Source organism: Myotis myotis, unplaced genomic scaffold, assembly GCF_014108235.1.
Source record: "Myotis myotis isolate mMyoMyo1 unplaced genomic scaffold, mMyoMyo1.p scaffold_m19_p_2, whole genome shotgun sequence".
In the NCBI taxonomy this organism is placed as follows: domain Eukaryota; kingdom Metazoa; phylum Chordata; class Mammalia; order Chiroptera; family Vespertilionidae; genus Myotis; species Myotis myotis.
In genome coordinates, this window is record NW_023416324.1 from 188420219 (window position 1) to 188433195 (window position 12977).

The following is a 12977-nucleotide window of genomic DNA, read 5'->3' on the forward strand; positions in this document are numbered from 1 at the left end:
CCCCAGTTGGGGCACATGTGGGAGGCAACCAATTGATGTGTCTCTCTCACACTGTCTCCCTTACACATGGTAGAAACTCAGAAATTTATTGGTTCTTAAGTAGTTGAAGAGATTGAATGATAGGGTAGACTCCCATCTGGAGAGGGTGAGTACAGGGAGGCAGGGTAGCATTAGTGTCTTATGCATGGGGTTTTGGAGCCAGACAGATCCAGTATGAATCCTTTCTCAAAGTACTAGCTTTTTAATATTTGCATAAATTTATGCAAACTGAGTTACTTCTTTTGTAAAATGGAGATGATGATAACTAGTACCATATTTATTGTGAGGATTAGAGATACTCTATAAAAATACGCTGTATAGTAAGTTCTTAGTAAATGATAGCTGTTAGAATATTACTGGAACCTGATCTTTTCATGAAAGGTACTAGTAAGATAAACATGATTTTATTTTGAAATCATGTATCTCAAGTGAGAGGCCTAATATAGAAGCACTTTTAATAGAGAAAAGAAAACTGTATCTTGCTACCTAAGTATTACAGACTGAAATTATAGATTCCAGAACAATTTAGATAAATTTATGAGAAATGAAGTTTGATTAAAATATGTATAGTGCCTATGTGCCTGGTACTCCCTGGGGAATGTGGCTATCACATAGCTATAAAGCCTACTGGGTTTATTACAAGATATGTGGTTATCCCAGAATGACTCCTCTTAGAGCTCTGGTGAGATGCTTCATAGCTCACAGATTTGATTTAGTGTGTTATCTCTGACCTTCCCCTTTTCTAAGGTACACATATGTAAACTTAATCTAGAAATCTAGAGATGCTGATGGTAAAGGAAGTTGGCCAATGCTATGAGTTCTTCACAGAGTGTTCTTGATCTCTTTTCCTGGCCTTGTGCCTTTCACATATCAGGGCATTACAGAATGAGTTATATTGCTGATAATTGAAGGCACACATGTGACTCAGACCTTTGACTTGTTGAAAGAGGTCAGAATGTGGTGTTAACCCAAATAAGGAAATAGGTTTCTGTCAGGGTGGAAACATTCATCCTGTCTCCTTCTGCCTAGCCTGCATAACAAGAACTTGAGATCAGAAGAGTTGTGTTGTTATTTTAATCTTCAGTTGTATTCATTATAACTAAGTGAATTCTGTGGGAAAAAATTCATTTTTGGAGATAAACCTTTGTTAATTTTATAAACTCCTCATAGAGTTGCTTTTTTGCTATATTTGCTAACTTGTCCCCTTGTGTTTTCCCTTTTACCTACTAAAGACAATGTTACATTTTGCAAGATGTGTAAGAAGCTAAGTTAAATACTCCAGTTTTTATTTTTGGAGATCAAGTGATGTTGGAGATTTCGTGTGTGTGTGTGTGTGTGTGTGTGTGTGTAGAGTAGGTCAAAAGTAGGTTTATAGTCATTTGTATGGAAAAAATACAGTAAATAATAGTACAAGAGTAAACTATTTCCAGTACTCACAAATGTAAACCTAGTTTTGCCCCATCCTGTGTGTTGTTTATAAAGGAAAACCTACATTTTCATTGCGTTGAGATTGAAAGGAATATTTATTGCATAATAGGTTAATAAAGTTTCTGTAGAAATTTTCTATTTGCTTAGAAATTTATAAAGGTTAAAATGCTTTTGAACATTTAATATTGTCCCAAATAAAAAATAAATACTTTGAGTTTTATTGAGTTAACTGGCCTAATTCTTAGGGACTAAAGAAATCTGAATTTAACTGAAAATAGTTATTTTAAGCCTGGCAGTTAACTCTTTAACAAAGAGGTGTTTTTGGTTTTTATGAAATTCTATACCTTCTTTGGCTCACTGAAAGTGAATTGTATAAAGTTTCTAATATGGTCATTTTATCTTTCAAAATTATAAACCTTACATATTTGACAAAAATTAAAAGCATTTGGATTGAACTTTTGATTTAGTATTTTAGGTAACTCTTTTTTAATCCTGATAAAATACAGGACAGATATAAGCATCTCTGAAATCCCAGATGATCCACAGTCATCAATTTGAGTGTCAAACAAACCTTTTATCTGCACTATTTGCTAATTAATAAAATAAACTAATCTCAGATTAATCCTTGGCTGAGGGGATTGAAAAGCAATTAAGAAGGAGTACGGTGGTAAATACAAAGAATCTTAAGTAGCAAATGTTTTCTTTGTATTGGTCATTTTATATTCAATAGACACACACTCACAAATGTGTTTATTCTTTCTATAGGATTTATATTATTTTGTATTTTGTGCTTATCTTAAAATAAATCTGTCTTTAAAGTACAGTGTTTCTGAGCAACCCACTTGGGCTCCTTTCCTCCCTGCTAAAGGGAGTCTATCTCTCAATAAACTGCTTTTGCTTAAAATAAATAAAGTACATTTATTTATTTAAAATAAAATAAGTTTCTTACTTTTTAAAAAAAGGAATAAAGAACTGATATACATACCTTAAGTTTTCATGGTTTTTAATGAAATTTTTAGATAATCTTCTCTTTGAAGAATTATGGTGATTTAGAGTTAATTAGCAAATACTTTTGTTAGTTGAATGATGTGTGTATCAATGTGCTTACTATAGAATGGAATATCAGAAATGTTGCTTTTTCTAAGAAAATTGATATTAATTTTGATTTAAAATTTTTATTGCAGCTAGAACGAGTAAATCTGTCTGCAGCTCAGACACTGAGAGCAGCTTTCATTAAGGTGAGGCACAAGTAACTTATTGTGATTATTAGAATATATGTTATACATAAATCTAAATACCAGCTGATAATTGCCAGGTTATTTCCTAGTAACAACCCTTTTAACTATCCTGTGCCTATTTTGGTGTACTCTGTAAAGATTAATACACTCTCAAAAAGTGAACTGAAACAAGTGCTCTTTCCTGAAAATTCGTCCTTTCACTTGGTGCTTTTGAAACTGACTTTGGAGTATTCTCTCTTTAACTTTGGAGTTGATTTTTAAATTATTTTTAAAACCTTTTATAAAATTATAACTCAAAAAGATTCATATTATTAAATTGTAGAATATAAGTATAAAACAATGTTTTGAGCATGAAAATAAGACCTGTGTGCACATCATATTAAGCACTCTTTGAGAATATACAGCTAAGTCACTCAGCATGAATTTTTCTGTTTCTAGACCTGAGATTTTCGATTGATAATCACTAGCCATCTGTCACTGTTGAGGACTTAAAATATGGCTAGTTCCAATTTAGTTGTACTGTGCATATAAAATACATTCCAGATTTCGAAGACTTAGTACAAAATAAAGAATGTAAAATAACTCAGTACTAAATAATTTATATTGATTACATGTTGAAATGAATGTTTTAGATGTACTCTTAAGATAATTACATTTTTTATATACTTAAAAAATATATTTTTATTGGTTTCAGAGAGGAAGGGAGAGGAAGAGAGATAGAAACATCCGTGATGAGAGAGTCATTGATCAGCTGCCTTCTGCATGCCCCATACTGGGTATCGAGCCCGCAACCTGGGCATATGCTCTTGATGGGAATCGAACCTGGGACCCTTCAGTCTGTAGGCCAGCACTCTATCCACTGAGCCAAACTGGCCAGGGCTTAACATAATTACATTTTTTAAAAATCTTTTTGAATATGCCTACTAGAAAATTTAAAATTACAAGGGCTTATATTTGTTTCTTGCATTATATTTTTATTGGATGCCCCTACTTTACATGTTGGGTACATTCTTGCATATAAAACTTTATTCCCATCCCCCAAAATACATTATCAGGGTGCCTCAAACTTTAATTTTTATTTACTTTTTGTGTGTTTGTTCCTATCAATAGCCAAATCAACTTATGCTTTAGGTAAAGTATTTTAATATTTAAATCAAGAATAAATTTATAGTTGAGATTCATTGGAGTTGAAATTATAAATCCATCCAATATTTTTATGGCAAAGATTAGCTTATAGATTCCAGTCTTAACTGATAGCATAGATAATGTCACTTGGCATCTCTCTTTTCACATTGTATATGTTGGATTAGAATTACCTAGATGTGCTTAATATTCTATAAAATCTAGTATCTGAGTACACATTCGTACTAGCTTCTTTAAAACATATCCTTGGCAAATCATTGGATTAATAAAGAGAATCAACAAAACAATGCCATTATCTTTTCTTTTTTACCTTCTTTCTATATTAGTGTGATTTTAAATGGCATATTTATTTGGTCATTAGGGAGGCTTAATGGCAACTATTTTAAGCATGTGTGTAACCAAAGAATAGGAAAAGTGTTAGGTTGCACAGTGTAGTATTGATTAGGTAAAAGTCCGTTTTTCAGCTTTCCTGATACCCAGAACAGAGAGTATTTCTCCTGTGTATTTTGGTAAAGAAGTCCCTGTCTGAAGCAGTAGATGGTATACTAAATGACATTCATAAAAGAGATAAAATAATGAATTTCATGAAGCTTTTATTTGTAATGTCTTTATATATAAGCTCATGTTTTTACACAAGTACAAGTAAAAAGCAGTTTTTTTAAAGTGTGGCTATGGTAGATCTGGTTTGATACATGGGTAAATTTTGCTTTTCATGGCATGGATTCTTAACTGGGGATAGTGAAAGTTATTTTGGAGGAAAACATTAGTCAGCTTGCATTGGTTTATTCTTAATTTTCACATTTAATATGTTAAATTTCAAATGAAATTAAAGGAAGGCATGCATTAGAAAGATAAAGATTTTTGTGTTTATATATATTTAAATGCATATTTCCAGTTCTTGGTCCATAACAACAGTTATATTTATCAAGCTTTAGTATCTATTTTTGTTATTGGGGAAAAAGGGATGAAATAATTTATTTCAAGATAAAATAATTTTAGTAATTATATATTCTGCTTTTGATTCCTTTCCCATCTAGAAGTTCTGATAGGTTGTGCTGTTGAGAATCACTGATTCACGGATTGGATATTACTGCCCTTGGGGACAGTTTTTTCTCACAGTTGGATTCTTCATAAAAATTATATACTCATAGAGTTGAAGGTTTTATTTGGGGGCAGGGGGAAACCTGTAGGTATATAGTCTCTCGTTTAATGGTAGATCTATTTATTTTGTCAGTCAGAGTCATTGGATAAATTTAAGGTGTTTAAAATAAAATGTAGCCTCAGTAAGAGTTCAGACAGAAGATACTAAGGCAACTATTCTCAAACTATGTGCCGGGGCACCCTGGGACCCCATAGCAAATATCTTAGGTGTCATGAGGTAATTAAAAATTTTAAAGAAACACGGTGATATTCAACATCTGGTTGACACTGAACTAACTACTAGCTTGCAGTAGTTTGCTGTTTCAATGTAGTAGTTTGATTGGACTACATTCCTTTCAGTTATGTCATGTCTTTGTCAGCTGGACTTTGGTCATTGCTGTGATAAAAAGCAAGTACCATAAGGAAATCAATGTACAACAGGAAATGAGGGCAGTGTCCAATCGAATTCCAGCATTTGAGACATTGTGCAATGCCCAGCAGGGTGTACAGATCTCATTAAAATAAGTAATTATAGTTATTTGAAGAATAAAATTAAATACTTTTTTATCAATTTGTGTATTTTTTAAAGGCTACTTCAGTATTTATTAAGTTGTTTGAACCTGACTGTTTAATACACAGTACTGTTAGGTATTTCTTTTGGCACTAAGAACACTGACTTTAAAACCTTAGGGACCTCTGCGAGATTTCTGTAATGTTTCAGCTTTGGCACGTTGAGGCCCCAGACCAACTTGATATTGCAAACTTTGTTGTCAGGCTTTCAGCATTTGATTTTTTCAGCACCTTATTATAACTTAATCAGAGAGATTGTTTTCTGCGGCATTGTCTGGAAGCATATAGAGAATGCCCCCCTGCTCCCCAAAATAATGTGTTATTGATAATTTAATGGTACTTAGGAAAGATAAACCAGTTATCAAATACTGGCTTATTTAAATAGTGTCGTACATGTAATTTTGTGTCAGCTCACCAAATTCATAAAGTTTATATTGTATTTGTATAGCTTTTCTTTTAAAGACAACTTTTGTTTTCTTTTAATTAAATAGATCCTACCTTAAATAAATCTGAAAGGAAAAATCAAAACTGACTATACAGTGGTCTCCCCTTATCCACAGTTACACTTTAGTTACCTGTTTTAACTCTGGTTCAAAAACATTAAATGGAAAATTCCAGAAATAATAAGTTTTATAATTTTTAAATTATAAATTTATGGTTTGATTTTAAATTTATAAATTTTAAAATTTCAGAAATAATAATAAGTTCTTAGATTTTAAATTTTGTTCCATTATGGGTATTGGGATGAAATTGCACACCATCCTGCTCAATCCCTTTGACCAGTGTCACTGTGCTGTATGTGCTCCCTGCCTTTAGACATTTAGTTGCTTTTTCAGTGATCACATCAGTCTTTCATGGTATTGTAGTTGTGTTTAAGTAACCCTTATTTTACTTACTAGTGGCCACAAAGCTCGAAAGCAGTTATACTGGCAATTGGGATATGCCAAAAGAGATATGCCACAATGTGCTTCCTTTAAGTGAAAAGGTGAAAGTTTTTGACTTACAAAGAAAAGAAAAAAAAAATGTATATGTCCAGGTTGCTAAGGTCAATGGTAAAAACAAATCTATTCATGAAATTGTGAAGAAAGAAAAAGGAATTTGTATAAATTTTGCTGTCCCATCTCAAACTGCAAAAGTTACAGCCACAGTGCACGGTAAGTGTTTATTTAGTTAAGTTAAAAAGTCACTAAATCTGTGGGTGGAAAACATGAACAAAAAATGTTCCAATTGATAACAAAAATGTGTGCACCAGAAAACATGAGACTGTGAAGATTTAAGCAAGGGATCCCCTGAAACGAATGACACCAAGCCGTTTTCTGCAAGTTAAGGGTTGGTTACAATAAGATATTTTGATAGAGACTATATTTACATAATTTTTATTACAGTGCATTGATAGAATTATTCTTTTTTTAATTGTTATTGTCGGTCTCTTATTGTTCCTAATTGATTTATATGTTAAACTTTATTATAGATATGTATGTATAGGAAAAACATAATTCAGACAGTCTCCAACTTATCATGGTTTGACTTAAGGATTTTTTGACTGTATAGTGGTTTGAAAGCTGTCCACATTTAGTAGAAACTGTACTTGGAATTTTGAACTCTGATCTTTTCCTGGGCTAGCAATATGCGGTACAATATTCTCATGATGCTGGAAGTGGCACTGAGCTGCAGTTCCCAGTCAGGCACTCCATCATAGAGTAAACACCAATACTCTACAGTGTACTGTGTTATCAGCATTTTTTAGATACTATGTTCTGAGTATGAGTAGACTTGTTTAAGCTGTGATGTTCAGTTGGTTAGGTGTATAAAATGCACTTTCAAGTTAGGATATTTTTGATTTGTGATGGGCTTATAGGGTCATAACTTTGTCATAAGTTGAAGAGCATCTGTCTGTATCGGGTTTGTTACTATCCATGGTTTCAGGCATCTGCTGGGGATCTTGGAACATATCCCCCATGAGTAACTGGGGCACTACAGTTAAAAGAAATAGAATTCAGCTCTAGCCAGTTTGGCTCATCGGCCTTCGGACCAAAGGATCCAGATTTGATTCCAGTCAAGGGCACGTACCTTGGTTGCAGGCTCTTCCCCTGCCCCGGCCCTGGATAGGGCTCAGGCAGGAGGCAACCAGTCGATGTGTTCCTCTCACATCAGTGTTTCTCTCTGTCTTTCCCTCGCCCTAAAAATCAATGAATCAGTGAAAAATATCCTCGAGTGAGGGTTAACAACAACAAAAATGTAATTCAGTAAGGCACACTTTATTGTTATTAATTACATATCAAAATGACTTTCCTGAAGAACATTTGACAACAGTTAAAAATGATCTCAGGATTGAAATAAATGTGTGTATTTTCTTTTCCCATTTAATTCCACAGCATTTTAATTTTTTATACTGAAATCTAATGAGAAACAAGATGTCATAATGGAGAGAGCAGTAGGTGCAGAAGAAAGCTGGATCTGCAGTGATGCCAGAGTGCAATTGAAAAGGCAGAGATTAAATGTGCTTGACACATAAGAAAACAAATAGGTCGCCATATGGTTAAGATCACAATTTGTTTCTATTTTCTATTTAATATCAGGGCAAGAAAGATGAGAAATCATCAGCATAATGATTAAAATTGGCAGTCATCCTAAAAGAAACAAATGTATAGTGTGATTATAAAATTTAGAACAATTATAAAATTGGATAAAATTACTGGGGAAAACCCAAATCTTGAAAATTAACTTTGGTAAACTCAGAACCCTTTATGCTCAGTACTGAAATGACTAGACGATTTTAGTGCCCTGGGGAGTAACATAGAACTATTGTAAACTCATTAGTGAAACAAGCTCAGGGTAGTAAAAGGATTAATAATGTTCTGAAAACTAGTGAAGGTAATAGTCTTGCTACAAAAAGAAAACAGAAAGTGAAAATCATTGTATGGGAAAGCATTTATGGGATTATATATCTTCAAGAAAACTTGCAAAAGTAATCCTGTTTTATTTTTGCTATTCCTGACATTCTGTTAATTTAAATGCAGAGAATCTGTAAAATACTGGTGAGATGAGTAATTAATTGCTAGATCCTCAAGTTGAAAGATTACCTAATGAAAAAAATCTAAAAATCCTTAGTCTATTTTAGCTACTGAAAAAAGTAATTGATGGATTACCAAAATACATGTTTATTTCTATCTTTGTTATTAGTTTGATTTCAGGAGAATGTAAAGGAGAAGTAGGAAATGTTAAGTACTTTATGTTCAAATGGAAAATAGACATTGGCTGTAATAAAAAGTTACTGATGTTTAAGTTTTATCAAACAGAAGTGATACCATCACCGCTTTACAAAGATTTCTGCCTTTCTAGGTTCATCAGTTTAAGTTCCCAAACCTTCTAAACATTTAAGTTTTGGTTTTAAAATTCTGATTTCATTTCTACATTTCAAAACTAGCTTTCTCTTCCTTATAGGCTGAAAAAGAAAATCCAGGACTCACACAAGACATCATAATGAAAATTTTAGAGAAAAAAAGTGTAGAAGTTAACTTCACAGAATCACTTCTTCGAATGGCAGCTGATGATGTAGAAGGTAATCAGAAAGAGTCTTGTTTAGTTTTCTTACAGTTGTTGAAAAGCACTTCTTCCAAATCTTTATTGCTTGACAAAAGGTTCTAGCTCCTCTTTTCCCTCTCCTCCTTCTCTTCTTTTTCTTATTATTAGTATTGTGATAATATTGGGGTGGGGGACCTATAAAATAGAAAAGTACTTGTTTTCTGTTTTCTATTTGTCAGATTCAGATTTAATTACTTGAAGTAAAGTGTTTGTTTATGTTGTACACTTTAACTTTTCCCCCTGTGAATATGTTTGATGAGTTCTGGTTTTGCCAAAAGATGACTCTGTGGAATGTTGTTGTTTTTTTTAATTTTGTGTTGACTTGATGCAAAAATCAGTGTGAATTAATGAGGGTTTTTTCTAACTTTAGTGTTTTATTCAACCACAGATTTGAGAGGACAATATAATAACCAATCTTTCTCATTTTTTGCTTTTTAAATAATCAGAAATGGGTTTCACTTAAATTTAGTACCCATTTTCCCACTAATTAAGAAAAAATAGAATTAGAATTTCCCATCTTTAGTGAGGGAGAAAAAAAGGAAATATTTTAACTGATTCCATAATTTATAAGAAAGTCCTCATCATTATTCTACACTTACACATTTCCGGTCTGTTAGGCCAGGTTGTATTGGTTGGTAGGGTTGTAATGTTTCCAAGTCTACAATGAATCTACTAGTAATGTTTTTGCCTATACCAGGTCTGATTAAACTTCCTTTCTAAGTTTACTCTTCTGTGATCCAACCCTTGTGTTGAATTTTTGGTAGTGTTTTCCTGTGTGTGTTTTTTAAGTGAGATTTCAAGAACGTGCTGAAGACTTTAGTAGGTTGTTTGGGTTTTGGTATAATGAGACATTGTCTATTCAATATAGAGATTTTGGTTAAGCTCATCTTCCCCATTGGCAGGTACATATTGCCATCATATTTGTCATGAACGTCATTAAGATTTTCTTGAGAAATGTATCTTCAGGGGCTTGATCAATTTGATTAAGACTCCCTTTTAATTTTATTTATTTATTTTTATTTCATGGGCTTTCTATTTATCCCAAATTGAAAATGTTTAGTCTTTCATCTTCTGTTATCTTACTTCGTAGGAGCCCTGTTATTACCAAACTAAGTTGATCTCTTTACAAATTCTGCTTTTGCAACCTTGTCTTTCCTGGTTATCTGGCCTTTCTACTCCCCTCCTTCACCCTCTTAACCAACATTGGGAGTTTGTAGACTTGCATTTGACAGGGAGTTGCCTGATGCTTTTTATTATGCATTTATTTTATCAGAGTATATGATTGAACGACCAGAGCCAGAATTCCAAGACCTAAACGAAAAGGCACGGGCACTTAAACAGATTCTCAGTAAGATCCCAGATGAGATCAATGACAGGGTGAGGTTTCTGCAGACAATCAAGTAAGCAACTTCTTGTTTTTGTTCTTTTCTCAAGTACTTCATAGGAACCTCTCATTCTAGATATTTCATTTTAGTATGACATAAATGTTAAATTAAAATATTAATTTGAAATAAATTTGGAGTTTTTAAATGATACATCTTTATTAACTTCTAAGCTGTGGCATTTCATTTCAGAATACAGTAACATTTTGTTTAGAGTGTTTAATTTTAAAACTGAATGGAATGTACAGAAATTGAAATATAGTTTAAACTACACAAAACATGGAAAAATTAATTGTCAGACTAAAGTGAATAAAGAAGTTTTGGATAAATTATACAGCTTAATAACAAAGGATACCATTGTTTTTATTTTAGAAATGGCACAAGTCATTAGGATAAGTCATGTACTCTTTGTGGATAGAAAACAGAAATCTTGGAATAATTGCAGTCACGCTGTTAACCTGTTGGTGAAATCACAGCTAGAAATTGCTAGAAAGGAAAGATTTAGCGATTGCATGAAATTTCATATTATTAAAGAATTTAGGAAGGCTCACTTGGAATAAATATTAACATTTCTCAGAAATGGTATTCTTTGTAATTTACATTGCAAAATGCTATTTTAACTAGTTTGGGCACCTATTTTGAGTGATACAGAGGGAGAAGGATGTCCCATTTTAGAAAATGTTCATGATGGGTGCCCAACCCAGCTATCATGGAATGTCCCTTGCTTCAGTCTTCTAATTGAGGACCGGAAGGTATGATAAAGGCTTCATTGACTAGCCAAAATCTGTGCAATGGGATACAAACCCTAAGGTAAATATTTTGCCATTAGTGAGAAGCCCCAACTTCCTTAAACTATTTTTAATATGTGAAGAAGGAAGACAATCAACTGTTTATGGATTTTTAATTTGGTATAAAGTAAACATGTTTGGTCCATAAAAGGATAAATTGTCAATGATCTCAAACACAGCTGTTTAAAAAACTTACTTCTACAATTTTCTAATAATTAAGTTTAAAATTGTTTTGATGATGTGTACTACACTTCTGTGAAGATTTGACGTTCTTAAAATAATATTTTCAGCAAATTTTGCTTCAGGTCATTCAAGTAGAGATTTACAGAATCAATATTATATTAATAATATTAATCACTTATATAGAACTTACATGCTAACCACTTTTTAAAGTACTTTATATAACATACTAACTTATTACAAAGCCCTGTAATAGATGAGGAAATTGAGGCATCAGAAATTAAATAACTTTTCCAAGTTCACAGAGCTGGTAAGACGGGAGAGCCTGGTTTGAAACCAAGTAGACTGACTCCAGGGTCTTCTCTGCTGCTTCCCTATTACAGATTCACAGTGTTGATCTAATTTGGTAATTGAATGAAAAGTTTCTATTGTTTGGAAGAAGTTTGATAAAAGACATATATAGAATGCCAGTAGGTGAGAGGGAGAACAATGTTGTCATTGTAGCCAGGATAGAAGTGACTGACCCGGAGTCCTTATCCTGCTATTTTGACTCCCTCTCTCCCCCTGTGGAATCCCTGAAGCATCTGTTAAACCCAGTCTGGCCCCAGAGAGATACAGTTTGAAAACCACTTTATTAGCAGCTGCATTTTAATCGTAAGGTTGTTGAGATCAAGAGCCTAAGACTCTTGTCCATAGTCATTGACAGAGACTGAATTAAGGGTCTTGTCTCTCATTTACGGAACAATAGTAATACTTCAGTTCTGGAGAGTACTCTGCACAACTGAATTAATATTATTGGCAATTAAAATTTATATTTTAAACGTTTTAGGGATAATTTGCCATGGAATGTTTGTTGATAATATGTTTTTATTTCTAAGACTAATCAACAATGTATGAATTAGCATACATAGCTAAAGCTGCAATTATTTGTATTACTGATCTGATAGAGAGAAAGATAGATTTTGATATGTTATTACCACTGTTACATTAACAAATTGGTGGTTAAAAGTTTTAGCAACATGAAAATGGTTTATCCTTTAGGCCACACATATTGTGTACTTATTATCTTTCTTTTCAAATATTCTACTTTCTCATATTTAAGGTAGTTATGCTCTTTATTCATTTATTTTAGCAGTATTTTTCAGTAAGTATGTATGAAATACCTACTATACTAAGTACTGTACATGTTATAGGTTATACCAGAGTAGAAAGAACATCCTGTCAGCTAATAAATAACCAGATAATTCTGTATGTGTTAGCAGAATTAGGTTTGAATCTCCACTTCAATATTTAGCTTTGTGATCTTGGATAAGATGCTTAGATTCTATATTTCTAGTTTCTGCCTGTGAAGATGAGGGTAATAGTTGTGAGAATGGAAAGAAATAGCATCTACCGACAGCACATTCTGGCATTGTGAAGTAAGGTTTGTTTATTTCAATTTCTCTCTATGGAGTTGATTAGGAAAAATGATCCAGCAAACAAAT

General features: G+C 32.8%; 1 protein-coding gene across 3 annotated transcripts in view; it reads left to right on the forward strand.

The window, feature by feature from the left end:
- The window catches only part of PDCD10 (programmed cell death 10), a 45266-nt gene that overhangs the window by 25839 nt on the left and 6450 nt on the right, over positions 1-12977 (forward strand). For all 3 annotated transcript variants that reach the window (XM_036347400.1, XM_036347402.1, XM_036347401.1), the window contains exons 3-5: positions 2652-2705; positions 9003-9120; positions 10417-10543. In XM_036347400.1, the coding sequence (XP_036203293.1) occupies positions 2652-2705; positions 9003-9120; positions 10417-10543 (299 nt within the window). The remainder of the gene's footprint in view (positions 1-2651; positions 2706-9002; positions 9121-10416; positions 10544-12977) is intronic.